At 37.7% G+C, this 21,388-nt stretch overlaps 2 protein-coding genes across 2 annotated transcripts; one reads left to right on the plus strand and one right to left on the minus strand.

Annotated features, from left to right (window-relative positions):
• Window positions 1-5,246: 5,246 nt before the first annotated feature.
• olfcd3 (olfactory receptor C family, d3) lies at window positions 5,247-8,796 on the minus strand. The gene is made up of 6 exons (XM_691662.10): window positions 8,546-8,796; window positions 8,169-8,460; window positions 7,200-7,985; window positions 6,887-7,114; window positions 6,552-6,675; window positions 5,247-6,458 (listed from the first exon to the last, which is right to left on the minus strand). Exons 1-6 carry the CDS (start codon window positions 8,764-8,766, stop codon window positions 5,545-5,547), a joined length of 2,565 nt encoding a protein of 854 aa, XP_696754.5. The 5' UTR covers window positions 8,767-8,796; the 3' UTR covers window positions 5,247-5,544.
• Window positions 8,797-15,638: 6,842 nt separating this feature from the next.
• Window positions 15,639-19,461, plus strand: olfce1p (olfactory receptor C family, e1, pseudogene). Its single transcript, XM_068214921.2, has 6 exons — window positions 15,639-15,881; window positions 16,106-16,391; window positions 16,559-17,344; window positions 17,440-17,667; window positions 17,744-17,867; window positions 17,971-19,461. The coding sequence occupies exons 1-6, from the start codon at window positions 15,682-15,684 to the stop codon at window positions 18,867-18,869; spliced, it is 2,523 nt and encodes an 840-aa protein (XP_068071022.2). The 5' UTR covers window positions 15,639-15,681; the 3' UTR covers window positions 18,870-19,461.
• The last annotated feature ends 1,927 nt before the right edge of the window (window positions 19,462-21,388 follow it).

Below are 21,388 nucleotides of genomic sequence, written 5' to 3' on the forward strand. Positions count from 1 at the left end.
TAGGTTGGAACTGGTAATATTTTCTGTTATTTATAGTGATGAGAGGTACTAAACCTCTATGGGCAGTGACACATTTGGACTTTTCCACCCTGACATGATAAAGGGACCATTCTGTCTATATGTCTGGTTAGATTTTATTTACATTACTTTCAACTTTATTGTCATTACACATGTACCAGTACAAGGCAATGAAATGCAGTTTAGGTCTAACCAGCTGTGCAATAGCAGCAAGTGCAGGATACAGGTATAAGTTATAAAGTGCAGTTATATAAAACTATGTTGTTATTTACATATGGGTGTACTATGAATATACTATTATGTATAGGTTGGATTAGCTATGAACAAATATTTTAAATAAATGAATATATGCACAGATTGCTAGTAATAATCAGAACAGTGCAAAAATACTTACAAATGTCCATGTGCAGTGGGTATGTACAGTTTAAATAAATTAATCAATTGCAATGTAATATAATGAATATTTGCTATTTTTAAGTGTGCAAATGGTAAATAGTGCAGTGATTATGAGGAGTATAAGTTAGAGGAGAGTGGGGGTGTATTTGGGGGGCAAAACAGTCAGTGGGGGGCAGAATTCAAAAAGGAGACAGCTCTGGGGAGAAAGCTGTTCCTCAGTCTGCTGGTTTATGTCCGGGGGAGCCTGAAGCGCCTGCTGGAAGGCAGGAGACAAAACAGTCTGTGAGCAGAGTGAGAGGAGTCCTTAAGGATACTGCGTGCTCGGCGCAGACAGTAAATATTTATAAAATAAAACTATATATATATAAATATATATAATTTTATTTTATTGTTCTTTTTTAAATTGTTAATATATATATTTTTTAATTTACTGACGTAGTACTACTAACCGGAATAATAATACATGTGGATTTTGCAATTATTATATCATTAGTCTACTAATAACCTGCAGAAAGTCTGTTATAATTGATTTACTAATTTTTGCTAGGGTTGGGCTGCTTGGCATTCCCTAGGCCCAATACTTGTGCTAGATGGGCGCATAACTGCCAAGTACTACCAAACCATTCTGGTGGACCATGTGTTCCCAGTAGTTCAAACGTTGTATCCTGAAATCAGTGCAGTGTATCAGGAAGATAATGCACCAATACACACAGCACGACTGGAGACAGTGTGGTTTGATGTACATGAAAGTGAAGTTGAACATCTCCCATGTCCTGCACATTCATCAGATCTAAATATTACTGAGTCACTTTGGGGTGTTTTGAAGGAGAAACCGCTTGCCTCCACCAGCCTCACTTAGTCACCTGGCCACCATTCTGCTAGAAGAATGGCTTAAAATCCTTCTGGCCACTGTGCACAACTTGTATCTACCATACACAAGTTAAATTTATGCTAGATTGCTGGGGCCCTGCACCATACTGATGAGTTATTGTGGTCTAAAACCACCTATTTCCGTGTCGTTGTCCAAGCCCTATATATTGGTACAGGTGAGTGATCACACGGACACAGATACTCATTTTAAGTTCCCGTAGGGCTGTTTATTTTTGAGTGGAGAAAGGGAAAAGTGTATTGGGATGTGCAGGGCAGTGAGTTCAGTGTCCAAGGGTCCGGTGTCCTTGCTGAGGGAAATGCCGGTCAAGTTGCTTAGTGTGAGAGGAGGACTCATGTTGTTTCCAGCTGTCATCGTGCTTGCCGTCTCCCATGATGGTGTCTATTAAATACTCCTCTCTCAATGAGCAGCAACTGTCCCTGTTCAGCACGTGAGGAGTTTTGATTAAGGTGAGAGAGTTGTTTTAATGGCGATGCTGATGCCACACTGGTAGGTCTGCCACAATATGTACAGGGTACGGAAAGTACTAAAAACCCCTTAAATGTTTTTTTTTGTTACCCTTTGTTACATTGCAGCCATTTTCTGAAATCATTTAAGGTCATTTTATAACTTCATTAATGTTCACACAGCACCCCGTATTGACAGAAAAACACAGAATTGTTTTTTTTTTATTTAAAAAGAAAAACTGAAATATTACGTGGTTCTAAGTATTCAGACCCTTTACTGTGAAACTCATATATTTAACTCGGGTACTGTCCATTTCTTCAGATCATCCTTGGGATGGTTCTACACCTTTATTTGAGTCTAGCCGTGTTTGATTATACTGATAAGACTTGATTAGAAAAGCCACACAACATTCTATATGAGACCTTGCAGCTCACAATGCACATCAGAGCAAATAAGACTCATGTTGTCTAAGAAACCGCCTGAAGTGCTCAGACAGAATTGTGGCAAGGCAAAGATCTGGCCAAGGTTACAAAAAGATTCTGCTGCACTCAAGGTTCCTAAGATCACTGTGGTCTCAATAATCCCTAAATTGAAGATGTTTGAGACGACCAGAACCCTTTTTAGAGCTGGCCTCCAGCCAAACTGAGCTTTAGGGTAGAAGTTGTTGTAGAAAAAAGAAAAAGTTTTAAAAAGTCAACCACTACTACAGCCTGCCACCAGTCAAGCTTTATGGCAAAATGGAAAGACGGAGGTGACAACATCATGCTGTGGGGGTGTTTTCCTGCAGCAGAGAAAGGATAATCAGTAGCAATTGAGAGAAAGATGAACACAGTCAAGTTAAGGGATATCCTGGACTAAACCCTTCCCCAGAGAGCTCAGAACCTCAGACTGGGCCAAAGGTTTACCTTTTAACAAGACGATAACACAATGTGCACAGCTTAAACAATGAAGGACTCAGACTCAGACTCAGCTTTATTATCCCGTTAGGGAAACTAAATTGCAACAAGGTACCATACACAGGCGAAGTTCCATGTACACATTAAAAAAAAAATAAATAAATAAAAAAATAAATAAATAAATAAATAAATAAATAAAAAAATAAAAATATACTACTATACAACATCCATACATCAATATATAGAAACATCCCCCTCCCCCCTGGACTCATTTAATGACCTAATGGCCACCATTATAAAAGAATTTCTGGTTCTATTTGTCCTGCAAATAGGAACCCTAAAACGACGTCCTGATGGCAACAGCTGAAATACAGAGTACAGTGGGTGATCCGGGGTGCATAGGATACCCTGAGCTCTCCTTAGTACATGATTTTGGTAGATTACCATTAGACCAGTCTGATTAAAACCAATGATCTTGCCTGCCACCTTCACCAGGCTGCTCAACCTGTTCTTGCTTGACACACTCAGATTGCCGTACCAAGCTACAATGCAAAAAGATAAAACAGATTCGATAAATTGTTTATAAAACAGCGTCATCATAGAGGTAGAAACCTGAAATGATCTAAGTTTCCTCAGAAAAAACAGTCTTTGTTGGACTTTTTTATATACAGCCTGGGTGTTAGGTTGAAATGTCAACATATTATCAATAACAACCCCTAGATATTTATGTGTGTCAACAATTTCAATGTCCAAGCCTTTGATATTAGTTATGTTTGGGGTTGGAGAAGCCTTCCTGTAATCTATCACCATATCTTTTGTTTTACTTGCATTCAACTGGAGAGAAAATCTATCACACCAGGAAGTAAACTCCTGCACAGCAGGACCATGCCCCAAATCCTGATCGTGGAGGAGACTTACAATCACAGAATCATCTGCATATTTAATGATATGACAATCCCTGTGAATACTACGACAGTCATTAGTATACATGATGAACAAAAGAGGTGAGAGGCAGCAACCTTGGGGTGACCCAGTGGAACAAAACTGGAAGTCAGAAAGAGCACCATTAACTCTGACACACTGTTGACGTCCAACTAAAAAATCAAGAATCCATCCACAAATATTAAGATCCAAGTTAAAAAGAGAAATTAATTTCTCCACCAACAAATGTGGCTTCATAGTATTAAAAGCAGAAGAGAAATCAATAAACAACAATCTGGCATGAGTCTTAGGCTTTTCCAGGTGATTAAACAGGTAATTTAACATTGTAAGATTGGCATCTTCAACTCCCCTGCTCTGTCTAAAAGCAAACTGCAATGGATCAAATTTATCCTTTGACTGCAATAAAATCTCACCTTTAATAAATCTCTCAAAACACTTCATGACTAATGAAGTAAGAGCAACAGGTCTAAAATCATTTAACTCTCGGGGAAACTTGGTTTTAGCTATAGGAACAATAACAGATTTCTTCCAGATTTCAGGGACCCTTTGTAGCATAAGAGACTGTGAAAAAATGTAATGAAATATTTCAGAAAGCTGTTCCGCACACGTATGTAGCACCCTACCACCAATATTGTCAGGACCCGGACTTTTTTTAGTATTAGTTCTCTGAAGGAGGCCTTTGACCTGAATTCTACTAATGTTTACGGAGTTACTACATGACAGATGTTGTTTTAAATTGTCATTTTCTGACTTAAAATCATCCTCATCAAACCTTAAGTAAAATGTATTTAGTTCCTCAGCAAACTCTCTCGCAGAACTAAAACCATTTAAATTGATTTCACTGCCCCCTCTATCTTCTTTACACCCAGCCATTGCCTTCACCCCTTGCCAGGCTGATCTTAAATTATTACTGCTCAGCTGTTTCTCAATTTTGTCCTTATACCTAATTTTATCCTTGTTTATTTGCACTCTCACTGCCTTTTTTAATTGCTTAACTGAGCTCATATCACCCTGTTTAAAATATTTATGTTTACTTTGCAGGAGAGATTTTGTGTCATTTGACAGCCAAGGTTTGTTATTTGGAAAGTCAATAACAGTTTTGTGAGGGATAATCATATCTGTGCAAAAAGATATGTAATCACACACTACTTCTGTAAGTTCATCAATACTTTCAGATGTCTCTTTAAAAACGGACCAGTCTGTACAATCGAAACAACCCTGAAGGGCCAGTGAATTGTCCTCTGACCATACTTTAATTTCCCTCTTCCGCACCTTCTCCCTCCTCAGCACAGATTTATATACTGGGAGGAGGTGTACCACGTTATGATCAGAGAAGCCGACTGAAGGAGTAGCTTCACAACAACTCCGTGACTGAATGGCCCAAACAGAGCCCTGATCGAAACACAATTGAGCATCTCTGGAGAGATCTAAAAATGGCTGTCCATCAACATGTACCATCCAACCTGACAGAGCTGAAGAGAATCTGCAAAAACAAATGGCAGGGGATCCCTAAATCTAGGTGTAAAAAACATATTGCACCTTTCCCTCAAAAAATGTATAGCTCATTAAAAGGGTGCTACTACTTAAAACTGACAAAAGGGTCTGAATATTTTGTACAATGTGATATTTCAGTTTGTGTATTTATTTATTTATTTTTTATAAATCTGCAAAAATGTCAACAATTCTTCTATACTATATTGTTTGATTTGAAAAATTACATTATGTTTTTTCAAAATAATTTTATTTAAGGATTATTAAAAAACTAATCTCTAAATGGAAAGGTTGGTTTGTTGGATGAATGTATCAAATCATACTACATCTGTTGTGTTATGACATGTCTACATGGTTTCAATGTGCCCTCTTAGTTTAAATAAAGAAAGAAAACAATCAACAAGTATTATGTTGAAAATAAGAATGCTAACCACAAGACAGAAAATGTTGTTTACTTGTATGATTTTAAATAGTTTTAGAAGACGACTTTCCCATCATTTGTTTCTTTGTGTTTTTTTCTGGTTTGAGTAAAATTATGTAACATTTCGGAGCAAATATGCAAAATAGTAAACCAAAACTTGAAGATAAGATAGCAAATATCTCCACTGCTACTGTGAATTTTCCAGGAGAGCTGACATAAGCTGGAATGAATGTGAGCCAAACAGCACAAAATATGAGCATACTAAATGTGATGAACTTGGCTTCATTGAAGTTATCAGGGAGTTTACGAGCAAGAAAAGCTAAAATAAAACACAAGACAGATAGCAGGCCAGTATAACCCAGAACGGCCCAAAATCCCAAAGCTGAACCCAAATTACATTCCAGGATGATCTTTTCTCTGTAATAGCTCAAATTCTTATATGGGAATGGAGGAGAGACAGTTAACCAAACAACACAGATAATCACCTGTATTAATGTTAAAAAAACAACACTGAGTCGTTGTTGTGTAGGCCCAAACCATTTCATGACATTACTTCCCGGAAGTGTAGCCCTGAAGGCCATTAACACCACTATTGTTTTCCCCAGAACACAGGAAATACAGAGGACAAAAGTGATCCCAAATGCTGTGTGACGCAACATACAGGACCACTCAGTGGGACGACCAATGAAAGTGAGTGAACAAAGAAAACACAGTGAGAGTGAGAAGAGCAGCAGGAAGCTCAGTTCTGAGTTGTTGGCTCTGACAATAGGTGTTTCTTTGTGAAGATAGAACAAAAAAGATACCATTGCTGTTAATAACAATCCAATAAAGGAGAATATACAAAGCACCATCCCCATGATTTCAGTATAAGAGAGGAATTCGATCACTTTTAACACACATTTTTCTTTTCTTTCATTTGACCAGTACTCCTCATCACAAGGAGAGCAGTCACTAGAGTCTGTCAGGGGGGAAAAGGAACAGTGTGAGGATTGGACAATAAATTTTAATTCAAAGTACTTTTTTGAGAGTTAACCAGCATGAACTGCTTTACCAGTGTTGTTACTTATTTCTCCATCTGCACATGGAATACAATCAAAACAGCAGACCGGTCTTCCTTTTTGCACAGCCTTCCTAGTTCCAAGGGGGCAGCTCTCACTGCACACGGATACAGGCAACTATGAAAAAATAAGCTGTCATATAAAAGGCCTATAGGAGTATGATTAAATATTTAAATGTAATATACTGACTGTAATATACTTCTAAATACTGTTGTATTTTCAAAAGCTTTTTGACTCTCTGATGTCATATATTTTAAAACAAATATGCCAAATTGATTGTTTTGAGAATTTTCTCATTACCTTATTTTGATACAGTAGAAAATAATACCTGTCTACTGTTATCTGCCCATAGCACATGTTCCTGATTAACCTGAAGACATTTCTCTGAAGGAAGTGAACTGTCATAGATGCCCACATTTTTAAACTGCAGACTTCCATCCCCAGAAGGTTGCCAGTTCACAAGATCATATCTTGCCACTGGATCACCACTTGTATCAAAAAATATTTCTTCACCTGTTTTGACAGTGAATCTTACATCTTTCATATAGTTCAGTACCTGAGGAGAAATATTAAAACTATTATGACAAATTCATTCATCCCTGAATCCTATTCCTATATCCTATATCTAATTTTTCACCCACCATTTGAGGTGTTGGTTGTTTTAATTTGCTCCTGTTGGCTGATTTGAAGTCTTGAAATATATTGTGTAGTGTATGTGCAACAGCATACACTGCTGTGTACACTTTATTGGCTATCCGTAGCTCTGAGGCATCAGTATATTCATTTTGTAAGTTTGCTAGTTTCTCTGAGCCAGTACACCCAACGCTTCCTCTGTTATTAAAAGAGCACTGGAATGTTGTTTCCCAGAATTCTTTTAAAAGTTTATTTTTCGGTTCATGATCAGGGTGCACATTCACTAGAAAATCTAGTAGGCCCACAAGTTTGACATTTGCTATAGAAAAGCCCACAGCTCCAGAAAGGAAACTATATTCCTTTGTTTCTGCTACAGTTCGGGATGTTATCCAAGATTCACTGCCAACCCACTGCAGCCCTGTAATGTTTTGTTGCGCAATTTCTTTTAAAAGTGGGTAAAAATCTCTTAATGCAACAAAAGCTAACACAACCCTCGCAGTGCCCTTCTTTATCACTTCTACTGTCTTCAGAAATTGATCTTGTGGATCAGTTCTTAATATGGCCTCTGAGTATTCAATACAAATCCCCTCTTTTTTTGCTGCTTCCTCGAATGTTGCAATGCCATTATTGCCATAATCACTGCGACTCCTGACTGTACCAACCCAGGTCCAGCCAAAGTGCTTAACAAGCTGAGCCAGTGCTCTGCTTTGGTAATAGTCACTGGGGATCGTTCTAAAGAAGGATGCATACCTTTTTCTGTTACTCAAGCAGGCACATGTGGCAAAGTGACTGATCTGCAAGAGGAGAAACAGAATATTTTATTCACTTATTTAATCAAAAGTAATATATACAGTATATAATTATACTGTAAATACAATTTACATACTTGCATTAAAGATTGTGCAACTAATGAAAAAAAAAAAAAGGAAAAAAAAAACACTTGCCACAATAACAAGCCAATAAGCAAGGGTTCTTACAACAGGTAAACTGAATGGACCAGCTATAGAAGCCAAGGCTATGGTGGGAGAGGAGTTTGACTCTCCTACAATGGCATTAACAGCTGGTGGTCTAGAGCAGGATGTATCGCTCAAAGTTTCTTCATAACCATTCATCAAAGCCATGCCTGAGAATATAGCTTGAGCTATTGAGCCACATGAATCATATATCTTATAGCCCAAAGACACACCAGGCAATAGCTGTGTGTTGTTATTAATCTCTTCGATGGCAAAAATCAGTGTTTGAGCAAATTTAAACTCACGCAAACTTAAGCTGTAAAAATAAAGCATTATTTGCATTAAACTGTACAAAGTATAAACAAATCAATCATTTTATATTATTATATCATATTACAAACCTGATGCATGCAGTTGACTCTGGCTTGAAAGTAAAAGAATGCATCTTTAGCAGAGCACTAATGTGGATTGAGAATATTGCCCCAATGTTGATGTCTCTTTCTGCAGAAAGTAGAGGGAGTGCAGGCTGACTCAGCAGTCTGCAGACTTGTGCCAAAGCTGAAACACTTATGCCATACACTATCAGCAGCAGTACTGGCAGTGACACAATCTTCTTTGCCATGCTAATATATATGCAAGGCAGAAACCTCTGAAGCACAACAGTGATGGTGCTACCTTTTATTGCATCTTCATGTCCTTTGGGTCTGGCAGTATGAATCACTTACTCTGGTTGCTTTTGAGGGTGACACGGTGGCTCAGTGGTTAGCACTGTCGCCTCACAGCAAGTAGGTTGCTGGTTCGAGTCCTGTCTGGGTCAGTTGGCATTACTGTTTGGAGTTTGCATCCACTTTGCTATTTGATGTCGTGGGTTTCTTCCTGGTGCTCTGGTTTCCCCTACAGTCCAAGGATATATGATATAGGTGAATTGAATTAACTAAATGGGCCTTAGTGTATGTGTGTGAATGAGTATGCATGGATGTTTCCCAGTAGGTTGTAACTGGAAGGGTTTCCGCTGTGTAAAACATATGCTGGATAAGTTGGCAGTTCATTTCGCTGTGGCGATCCCTGATAAATAAAGGGACTTAGTCAAAAGAAAAAGAATGAATGGTTGGCTTTTTACACTCATGTTTCTTTATGGAAATAAAACAATTGTGAAGTGAGATATTGAGGAAGATTTTTTTTTATTGTTGTCTTAAAGATTATTAAAGTTTTCCATTGCCACCTCAATTTAATTTCCATAAACTGTTTAACATTGAGTCACATCTATCAGTTATTTCAGTTATGTGTGGTTTATTTTTTGCTTTATAGTGAATATAATGAAGTTATTAGTCTTTATATTTTTCATTTGTGTACTTTTATTACCTTTCATCCTACATGTACTCGGATCATACACTCCACTTGTACTACTATACATGGCTCAACTGCCTGCAGACTGCAGATGTTTGGGGAGGTTTCCCAGGAGAGTTTCAGTGGTTCTTTGTTTATAATAGCACTAGACACATTTCTGAACCAGAGAACAGCCAGCCAATACCCGCTACTCAGATCATCAGCTAGAGAGCTGCATGTCACAATATGTCATCAACTGAATAGATGGAGTAGGAACTCTGCAGTTAATTTAATGGCCAGGTGTGTGACCTGACAACAATGCTTGTTAGGGGAGTTTAAGTGGATTGCGACAGACTGGAGATTTGTGGACTGTTACTTTCCCCCTGCAGGTTTTGTCAAGCAGTTACTTTTAAGTGCCCTCATTGACTTCGTTTACATGGACACCAATAATTCGATTTTAATGCGATTAAGACAATACACTGATTAAGAGTTAACCATGTAAACAGCGATTTTTGATTTTTTTTAATCAGGTTAAGGTCATAATCAAACTAAATAGAAATTGAATTAAGACGTGTGGAATATGTCGATTTTAGTCGCATTATTGAAGTGCATTACAGACATGTAAACACCATAAGTGAAATATTACCCTCATGTAGGACTTTTCGCAGTGGTTTGCGACAGGATACTCCACACATGTACGGCTGACACTCTTTGCACCAGTTAGTGCAAACCACAGACACCTGCATCGCAAAATGCTGAGGGTTTTTTTCTTCCATTCATCATGCGGTATGAACTTTCATTAAAACATCACTCTTCCAGCAGTTCATAGTTGCATCCTATATCTGGTTTGTCACGGAGGGCATGCATGAAATGTTCGTGAATTAAAGTGCAAGTGCCAAACTGCAGTTAAAGTCGACAAATCAAAAATTAAACATCCGAAATGACATGAAACTCCGGAAAAAAATGCGGATAGCACAATGACGTTAATCGAAATATGTGCTATAACATGTAAAACGGGATCTTGAAAGTAGCACTCAAAAAGCATCTCATGTAAACACCTTAGTCTTATTTTTCTCTTAATTAATTAAAGCAAATAATTTGATTAATGATGTCCATGTAAACAAAGTCATTGATTCTGTCCAACTACTTCTCTATATCAGTCAGTTCCTCATCATTAAACACCCACTCTTTACTTTGCTGCACATACATGTTTCTGGCTGTCTGTTCCCTCCATCCCTGCTGTCATTCTTACAGCCCTGTAATTGTTACCCCCTGCTTACCCTCAGCCTATGTAATTATGTGGGACTTCCTGTCACCAGCATCATCCAGTGGTGTTGTCCATTCATCTCTGCCTCTTGCCTGTACACTCCACTTCAGCTCTCCAACTTATCTGCTCCACCTTGGCTCATTCTTGCTTCATCACCACTGTTGCCCATCATCCCAACAGCACTGACATGATTCCTCATATCTCCAGCTTTTCCCTGGTCAGGCGTCATCCGGCCATAATTTCTGAATTGCTGATCTGTCCTTACAGCTAAATTTAGCTACTCCCTCCCACCAGCTTAACCTCAGACCTCCCATATTCAGATCTGTATAACCACAGCTATAGCCAGTGAGAGTATGGTAAGTATAACAAAACCATAAATACTTTGTGCTTACCATGGTTGACTGTGGTAACCACAATTTTTGATTTGAAACTTGAGGTGCACTTTTATGGCCTAGAATTCAAAGGAGTACCTAGATATATTGCTTGGTCCTCACACTCTTCATTGACTTTGACTGCAGACTATCAGCTTTAATTTGAAGAAACTTAAATCCAAATTAGGTGAACAGTGTAGGGATTACAACAGTTTGCAAATATGCCTCCCACTTGTTTAGGGACCAAAAGTAATGGGACAATTAGCCACTCAACTGTTCAATGACCAGCTGTGTGTTTTCCTTATTATCCCAATTACAACAAGCAGATAAAAGGTCCAGAGTTTATTATAAGTGTGCTATTTGTATTTTGAATATGGTGTTGCTATCAACTGATGAGATCCAAAGAGCTGTCCCTATCAGTCAAGCAAGCCATCATTTGGTTGAAATAACAAAACAAACCCATGAGATAGCAAAAACATTAGGCATGGCCAAAACAACTGTTTAGAACATTCTTTAAAAAAGAACACACCATTGAGTTCAGCAACGCCAAAAGACCCGGAAGACCACTGAAAAAAACTGTGCTAGATTTTTTTTTTTTTATCCTTGTGAAGAAAAAAATCCTTCACAACAGTTGGACAGATCAAGAACACTCTTCTGGAGATGCTTTACCAGAGTGAATACAGAGGGTTCATCACTAGATGTAAACCTTTGGAGAGTTTCAAAAAGAGGAAGGCCAAATTACAGTTCTAAAAAAGCCTTCACAGTTCTGGAGCAACTTCTTATGGAGAAATGACTCCAAGATCAACTTGTACCAGCGTTATGGGAAGAGAACAGTATGCAAAAGGAAAGGAACTGCTCAAGATTCTAAGCAGTGAAGCATGGTGGTGTTTTTTGTAGTTATTCATGATAAGACTGTTGACAAAAGCAGCAGAATGAGTTCTGTCTTTTGGGCAACATTATTTGCTCATATTCAACCAAGTGCTTCAGAACTCATTGGATTGTGCATCACAGTACATATTGACAATGACCCAAAGCATATTTCACAAGCAACCAGCAAGTTTTTAAAGGAAAATAAGTGGAATGTTGTGCAATTGCCAAGTCAATCCCCTAACCAGAATCCCATTGAGCATTCATTTCACTTGTTACAGACAAGGCTGAAGAGAAAATGCCCCAAGAACAAGCAGGAACTGAAGACAGTTGCAGTAGAGGCCTGGCAGAGCATCAACAGGGATGAAACCCAGCATCTGGCGATGTCTATGCTTTCCAGACTTCAGGCTGTTATGAACATCAAATGATTTTCAAACAAGTATTAAAAGATGAAACATGATTTGATTTATGATTAATATTCTGTCCCATTCATTTTGGTTCCTCAACAAGTCAGAAGCACATATGCAAACAGCCTGTGAGCTTAGCGGGACTATTACTTTAAGTGCAAAGCACTTATCTAAAGATTCCGCTTGACTCAAAACTGGACGCTTTACCCAGAATGTTCTTTGATGGTTATTAAGCCAACTTTAGTTTAAGATCTCAAATATGTGCAATTATCACTTAGTTATGGAGGTCAAGTATTGTTTCAATGAAGGTGCAAAATAAAATAAAAATAAAAGTTAAAAATAAGCAGGGAGAAGAAGTGCAGAAAGACGGTGAAAGTTAGCAAAGATTTGTTCTGGAATCTAAATCTCTCTCTCTCTCTCTCTCTCTCTCTCTCTCTCTCTATATATATATATATATATATATATATATATATATATATTAAGGGTGGAGCCGAACCCGAATACGGTATTCGGAAAGGCACGAATAGCGTGTTTTTACGAACACTTAGTTCGAACAAATACTTGAAAAATTATTTGTATTCGGGAGCAAGAAAAGCATTATATCAAAAAGCTGCGTTTCCTCCTGAGACCACAGTGCGTGAGTGAGAGAGAGAGCGAGAGAGAGAGAGAGAGAGACGGAGGGCGGGGCGGAGGTAAAAGGTCTCTGGCACACGCTTCTCCACAGCAGCAGACAGAGAAGGCTCGGTTGAGCGAAAAAAAATACTTCTCTGCATCACTATTTTGTACCTTAATTGGGTTCCAGATGCAGTTCATAAACTTGTAGCGGAGTTTGTTCGGGATTTTCCATTACGCTGCATTTTTGAAGTTTGCAACTGGGTGCTCTGTTTACGCAACGTTAGCTCTGTTAGCGCGGTAATTTAGACAATAGACTGTTGACAGAGTAACGTTAACGTTTGTTTATAAAGGTTAAAACGATGCTTTTGCAGTTGTGTCGAATAGTATGCACCTATGGGAGTTATATGGTACTTCTACATTACTGTCTTTTGCAGACAGCAAGATATATGCTATAGGCTAGTTAACCTTAGCATAGCTTCCCGTCACTTTTTATTAACTTGAAACTCCTCAAATACATTTGGGCACCATGAAAAAGAGTGAGAGTGCTGCTGAGCCATTTCTTAGTCCTCCACCAGTAAAAAAAAATAAAACTTCATGTTCTTTGTGGAAGCATTTTACAGTCAGTGGTGCTGCAGATAAAACAAAGTGATTCTGTATGTAATGTGTGCAAAAGTGAAATCAGCAGAGGCAGAGATATTAAACATCTGTCAACATCTTCTATGCATAATCATTCATTTTCTTTTCGGCTTAGTCCCTTTATTAATCTGGGTTTGCCACGGTGGAATGAACCACCAATTTATCCAGCATATGTTTTACACAGTGGCTGCCCTTCCAGCTGCTACCCAGCACTAGGAAACATCCATACACTCTCTTTCGCACACATACAATAGGGACAATTTAGCTCACCCAATTCACCTATATTGCATGTGTTTGGACTGTGGGGGAAACCGGAGCACCCGGAGGAAACCCACGCCAACATGGGGAGAACCCAGTCGAGGCTCGAACCAGCAACCTTCTTGCTGTGAGGCGACAGTGCTACTCACTGTGCCACCGAGCAACCTTCTATGTAATGTATTATCACATGCACTAAAAGCATCCTCTCCTGATACTGTCTGTGAACCCCCCACAAGCATCAATCCCCTCAATCAGCACAGCTTTGCTCTGCTAAAACCTCCACAAGCACCAAACCATCAACACAGCCACATTCTGCCAGATGACAATAGCAGGGCTGTATCTTTTAGTATTATATAGAATACTTTTGTTCTGCCAGATCTCCCAGGCAGGGTTTTATTTAGATTTATTTAGTTAATTTTAGTTTTTGGAATTCTGTCCATTGGAAAGAATTTCTTTTAGAAGAAGAACAGTTTTTTTTAAATATTATTTGTTTTTATTCTGTCTATTCAGTGTCCTTCAACAAGAACGGTGGTGGTGGGGTTCATAATATTCACAATGGTATTTTATTAGTTGTTGGTTTAACCATGGATGAGATAATGGCTTCTATGTTATTTTCTTTTCAATTACATTTCTTGTCACATGTTCAAAAACAACAACCAATATTGCATATCTATAATTTATATAATGGGTATAATTAAACAATACTTTCACTATAACGTAAATTAGAAGTGTAATAGAAAAAATATATATTTTTGCGGCATTTTGAATTTTACTCGAATACAAATACAAATACAAATACTTTTCCCCCTTAACAAATACAAATACAAATACAAATACAAATACCAGCTGCTCCGCACATCCCTAATATATATATATATATATATATATATATATATATATATATATATATATATATATATATATATATTTTTTATATACACTGATTTATTTTAACATGCGAACAGCATCATACAGAACATATAAACATATTAAACCTTCAATCACCTGCAGCATTTCGAACGGCATAGAAAAAAAGAAAATGAATAAAGTACATAGGACTGGGGGTCTGCGCCTCACAGCAAGAAGATTGCTGGTTCAAACCTCAGCTGGGTCAGTTGGCATTTCTCCCCATGTTCATGTGGGTTTCCTCTGGGTGCTCAGGTTTTCCTCACAAGTCCAAAGACGTGGTATAGGTGAATTAGGTATGCTAAAATTGACCATAGTGTATGTGTGTGTGAATGGGTGTGTATGGATATTTCCCAGTGATGGGTTGCAGCTGGAAGGGCATCCGCTGCATAAAACATATGCTGGATAAGTTGGCGGTTCATTTCACAGTGGCGACTCCAGATTAATAAAGTGGCTAAACCGTAAAAATAAAATGAATGAATGAATAAATAGGCCTGCCCTAGATATGTTTTACTTAAAATCCTATAGAAAGTTGGAAACCTGTAACTATTAACTCCAGGCACGTGCACACATAGGGCTCAACCTGCGCAGTGCACATGCCCTTTTTAGTCTTGGATAGAAAGTGCCCTTCCAAAATGATCTGAAGTGCCCCAGCGAACCTCACCTATCCCACCCCACCGGTCTTCAGTTCTCTTGCTACAACTACCCCCCATATAGTGAGCAAATAGTGAGTAGATTTTCACTTTTGGCTGAACTATCCCTTTAAGAGCAGAAAATGTGAAATTCAGTAAGCAACACCCACAACATGGAAACCAGAGTACAGGGACCCAAGCGCTGTTATATAAGACAGTGGCAGAGAGTAAACTACCAGTTAGGACCTTAGAATGGTTTTCTTACACACCTGGCTTTTTTTTACACTAGTGAGAGCAGCCAACCCTCCATGCAAGTTATTGGGGCCTCCTAACATACCTCAGTTTAGCAAAGACGGTGATGTGACAATCGGGGGCATTTTCTCTTTCCACAACAGCTGGGAGGAAATTATGCCCACATTCACATCAAAACCAGAACAGCCAAAATGCAAGAGGTAAGTGTATAGGGAGAAACATGTTGACTGAAAAAAGTTAAAATAAGGTAAAAAAAAAAAAAAAAAAAAGACACATGATGTTTGAATACATGTTTTACCCTGTGCTTCTATGACATTCATATTTAAAAATACCAGTGTGTACTTTTTAACCTTTTCATTGCATACTTTTTTTATCGAATATTTGCATGCCTTCATTCTATTTATTTATTTTTTTCTTTCTGTAGTTTGAGTCTCAGAGAATTTCAAAATGCACAGACAATGATATATGCCATTGAGGAAATCAACAAGAGAGCTGATATTCTTCCTGGTCTAAGTTTGGGTTACAGAATCTTTGATTCATGTGGATCCATTGAAATGGCTCTCAGAGCCTCTCTGTCATTAGTTAATGGGGAAAATGCCTCACATTTATCCTGTCAAAGACCAAAAACAGTCCAAGCAATCATAGCAGAAACATCCTCTACTCCTACCATTGCCATCTCTGCCACTGTTGGACCGCTGCATTTACCGGTGGTAAGTAGCTTTCTTCCGATTGTTTAAATCACAAACTAGGCGTTTCTGACTTTTTTTTTTTTTTTTTTTTTTTTTGCAATAGTGGTGAAGATAAAAAAAACAAATAAATGAAAATAAAAACATTTTATTTTCTTCTTTTCCCTTTTTTCTTTTTTTTAACCCCAAAGATTAGTCATTTTGCAACATGTGCCTGCCTCAGCGACAGAAAGAAACATCCCTCATTTTTCAGGACTGTTCCAAGTGATTATTACCAGAGCAGAGCACTGGCCAAACTAGTCAAGTATTTTGGCTGGACCTGGGTAGGGGCTCTTTGCAGTGATAATGACTATGGAAACAATGGCATGAACACTTTTATCAAAGCAGCTACAGAATTTGGAGTCTGTGTAGAATTTTCTGAAGCATTCTTCAGGACTCATCCCAGGGAGGAAATTTTAAGAATCGTGGATGTTGTAAAGAAATCAAGCTCAAAAGTGATTGTTGCCTTTGTATCATACTCAGACATGGAAGTTCTTTTATTGGAATTAGCTAAACAGAACATTACTGGGCTACAGTGGATTGGTAGTGAATCCTGGATCTCTGATATGAACATTGCTACTGGTAAATGGCAATACATTCTTAGAGGGTCTATGGGCTTTGCCATCCCAAAAGCTGAAATTCAAGGATTAAGGGAATTTCTAATTAAAATCCACCCATCTTCCAACATATATCTGTACAAAGAGTTGTGGGAATCAGTGTTTCAATGTAGACTTTCCACAGAACAAAGTTCTGAAAGCAAGAGCATGTGCACAGGCAATGAAAGTTTAAACAATGTGCAGAACCAGTACACAGATGTTACAGAATTACAAATAGCCAATAATGTTTACAAGGCTGTGTTTGCCATTGCACATGCACTGAACAGCTCAGTTGGCTGTTCAAAATGGGACACAAATCAAAGAGAATGTAATACATGGCAGGTAGTGTACATATTGTAGATTGGGGAATTTCTTGTCAGATGTTTACAAATTTTCTATTTGTATGTATTGAAATTGTACATATTTGAAATTTACAGGTACTTCAAGCCCTAAGGGAAGTGAGTTTTTTCACTGAAACGGGTGAAAAGGTATTCTTTGATAAAAATGGAGATCCGGCAGCAAGGTATGATCTCTTGAACTGGCAGCAGGGGGAAGAAGGGGCAACAAAGTTTGTTAAAGTGGGTTTCTATGATGCCTCCCTACAACCAGAATTTCAACTTTCCTTTAATAACATCACCATCATGTGGGCCAAGAATCAACATCAGGTAAGATTTGGGAGCATCTGATACATATCATAAATGAAAAGCATGCATTTTAATGGTACAAAATATTGTTCTACAGGTGCCTGTGTCTGTTTGCAGTGAAAGCTGTCCCATGGGCACTAGGAAGGCTGTGAAAAAAGGAAAACCTCTTTGCTGTTATGACTGTATTCAATGTGCAGAAGGGGAAATAAGTAATAAGACAGGTACAGTGTGAATTGAAAAAATATAAAATTATTAATAAAATTATTAATTTATATATATATATATATATTTTTTTTTTTTGTTTGTTTTGTTTTTAATTCTCAGATTCAGTGATGTGTCTCAAGTGTCCTCCAGAATTTTGGTCCAACAAATGGAGAGATACATGTGTCCCAAAACTCGTTGAATTCTTATCATTTGAGGATGTGATGGGAATTGTTTTAATAATATTTTCTTTATTGGGTGTGTCTTTTACTTTGGGTATTGCTATCATTTTCTTTGTGCATAAGGACACACCAATAGTAAAAGCCAACAACTCGGAGCTAAGCTTCCTGCTGCTCTTCTCACTGACTCTGTGTTTCCTCTGTTCACTCACTTTCATTGGTCGACCCACTGAGTGGTCCTGTATGTTGCGTCACACAGCGTTTGGGATCACTTTTGTTCTCTGCATCTCATGTGTTCTGGGGAAAACAATAGTGGTGTTAATGGCCTTCAAAGCTACACTTCCAGGAAGTAATGTCATGAAGTGGTTTGGGCCCTTACAGCAAAAACTCAGTGTAATTACTTTCACTCTGTTACAGGTTGTAATTTGTGTGCTTTGGTTAACATTATCTCCTCCTTTCCCATACATGAACATGAATTATTACCAAGAAAGAATAATTCTAGAATGTAATTTAGGTTCAGCATTTGGCTTTTGGGCTGTTCTTGGTTATATTGGCTTACTGGCTATATTGTGTTTCATTCTGGCTTTTCTGGCTCGAAAGTTGCCTGATAAATTCAATGAAGCTAAATTCATCACTTTCAGTATGCTCATATTCTGTGCTGTGTGGATCACGTTTATACCAGCTTATGTCAGTTCTCCTGGAAAATTCACTGTAGCTGTGGAGATATTTGCTATTTTAGCTTCAAGTTTTGCTTTGCTGTTTTGCATATTTGCTCCAAAATGTTACATAATTTTACTCAGACCAGAAGAAAACACAAAGAAACACATGATGAGTAAATCATAAAATAATAAATTATAATAATAAAAAAACTAAATTAAATAAACTCATACATGCATAAATGCATACTTTTACCTTAACAAAAACCTTTCAAACAACTGCTCTTAAAGGGCCATGACACCCCCCACTTTCAGTTCAAGTCTACCTTAGAATTTAAAAAAAAAATACATAATAATGGGCGTGGAGCTCCGCGATCAGAGGCAGGAGTGGCCGTGGCAAGCAGGGCAGAAGGAGGGGAGCGAACTTCTGTTTGTAGGGATGGGCGATACCAATATTTTTTTTGTTTCCGATACCAAGTATTTCAAGACAAGTATCATCGATATCAATACTTGAATGAAAGATTTTATAGTGATTTTTTAAAATGTTTATCAACTTTATTATGAATATTATTAAATAAAACACAAGATTTAAGGTTCCTTTTTACATTTATTAAAATTACAGAACTATAATCGGCTTAATAGCACCATATATAATGAAAAACATTACACTCCTTTTGAGCCTGTATTTATTTATTTTACTGATTACATTTTTTGTTTTTGTTTTTGAAAAGTAAATTACAATAAAACAAATAGTTGCCTGACAAAAATTAAAAAAATCCTTGACCAAAAAAAAACAAAGGATGTCTTTGGGGCTAGAAGCAGCAGCTTTAATTTGTGCTTTCTGAATTTAATCAGTTTCCAGGTTTTTTGTGAAGGAACAACAGAATGTTGAAATTTTTCCCCTTTAGCCGATTTCTTCTTTGACTGATCAACTCCCCTGCTTTGGAAAAAAAATCTCTCAGAAGGGACAGATAATGCAGTGATCCCAATAAATTTTTTGCTAGTTTGCTAAGAGCAGGGAAAGTTTGCTCATGATTTCTCCACCAAATTAATGGGTCTTGGTTACGGGAAACTACTTTCTTCTCATCATAGCGACACATTTCAATTAAAGAATGACAGCTTCCCGATTGTTGTTGTTAAGATGATAGGACCTGGATGTCAAACTTCTCCCATATGCTTTCTTTAGATGTTCTTTATTCAGTACAAGGAGTCATCAGAGGAGTCACTGAAGAATTTGCTGTGGGTAATGACACAGACCTTACGATGTTGAGATAGCTTCTTGTGGTGCAGCAGCTAACTCAGGTGTGGCCATGTGGACATTCTGCATAACTGATAGGAGCCGCTTTTTAACTGCTTTAATGTGATCTTGGTCACGAAATGCTAGGTGCTTAAATCTGATGTCAAGAAAAGTACTGGCAGCAAGGCTGTGTATAGCTTCAATTCCATGGAATCTCCGCTGACATTGCTCTGCCAGCTCAGAGGCAAAAGAGCAACCTTGACGCTCACTGGCAGCAGTTGCTTTAAGGAGCAGTGTCACCAAGGGAATGATCTTTGAAATAGAAACATATTTTTCATCTCACACTTCACGTGTAGCCTCCTCAAAAGGTTTCAATGCCTTAATTGAGATGGAGAGAGCAGATCGCTCTTCATTCGTAAAACAAAGTTCACTCTTCCCAAGTAGAGAGTACAGTTGTAACTGGATACAGTTGTTCTTGTAGGCTTTCCAACATATAGAATGTGGAGTTCCATCTGGTCTCCACTGAAATTATTAGTTTGTGCTCTGTCATCTTTAGTTGCTTTTGTTACTCCTTAAGCTTCTCTAAGGCTTGTGCTGTGGTGTAAAAAAAGATGCATCTACATTTTTCCAGCAGTTGACAGATGTCAGGATATGCCTTTAATACATCTTTGACCACCAAGTTTAATGTGTGGGCAAAACATGGGTAATGTTTCCACCCAGCCTTATGCACTGCAGAAACCATATTTGCACCGTTGTCTGTGACAACTCCAAGCAACTTTTTGAGTTATATTCCATTCTTCAGAAATTCTTCTCAGCTCTGCACTAATTTTGTTAGCTGTATGTCATGGGCTGAAATTACATGTCTCCAGTACAAATTATTGTTTTTCTAATTTGTTAAAATGACAGTTAGATATGCCTCTGTGGACTTTGAGGTCCACATATCTGTTGTTAGCACCACATGGTTTACATTTTCTAATGTTGTCTTTACTTTGGCTTTACAGTCATCATACATGTTGTGTATTGTACCGTCCATCCTCCTTTTCTTGTAAGGGATTTTGTAACGTGCGTCAAGAGTCATGAGAAGTAAAATAAATCCTCTATCTTCTACCACTGAGATTGGCTGGAGGTCCCTCACAATTATCTCTCCTATGCTTCTTGTAATTGCTGATGCTCTTTAGGAGTCATCTAAGAAATATAATATACTGTATATTCTTAAAGTTGTGTTACAGGCATTCAAAAATATATAATGTTAAATCTCTCCCATTTATTATGTGTATCTAAACTTTGTATTTTATTTGATAAACAAATTTATTTAAAACTATTTAAACTGAACTACAAAAATATTTAAATCAAAATATCTTGAGTACAATGTTATTCTGATCCCTGTGAAATGTAACAGAAATCTGATATATGCCGATTTACGCAAATTGATATGTAATCATGTTAATCGTAAGTAATTTATTAATCAA

The sequence above is a fragment of the Danio rerio genome, chromosome 18, assembly GCF_049306965.1.
Source record: "Danio rerio strain Tuebingen ecotype United States chromosome 18, GRCz12tu, whole genome shotgun sequence".
Taxonomy (NCBI): Eukaryota; Metazoa; Chordata; class Actinopteri; order Cypriniformes; family Danionidae; genus Danio; species Danio rerio.

Coding starts and splice junctions, on each gene's coding strand:
- olfce1p (XM_068214921.2), top strand. CDS start 15,682: ATGGTTTTCTTACACACCTGGCTTTTTTTTACACTAGTGAGAGCAGCC. Junction 15,882..16,105: donor GAACAGCCAAAATGCAAGAG/GTAAGTGTATAG, acceptor TTCTTTCTGTAG/TTTGAGTCTCAGAGAATTTC. Junction 17,868..17,970: donor GGAAATAAGTAATAAGACAG/GTACAGTGTGAA, acceptor TTTAATTCTCAG/ATTCAGTGATGTGTCTCAAG.
- olfcd3 (XM_691662.10), bottom strand. CDS start 8,766: ATGGCAAAGAAGATTGTGTCACTGCCAGTACTGCTGCTGATAGTGTAT. Junction 8,461..8,545: donor GAGTCAACTGCATGCATCAG/GTTTGTAATATG, acceptor TTATTTTTACAG/CTTAAGTTTGCGTGAGTTTA. Junction 7,115..7,199: donor AACAACCAACACCTCAAATG/GTGGGTGAAAAA, acceptor ATTTCTCCTCAG/GTACTGAACTATATGAAAGA.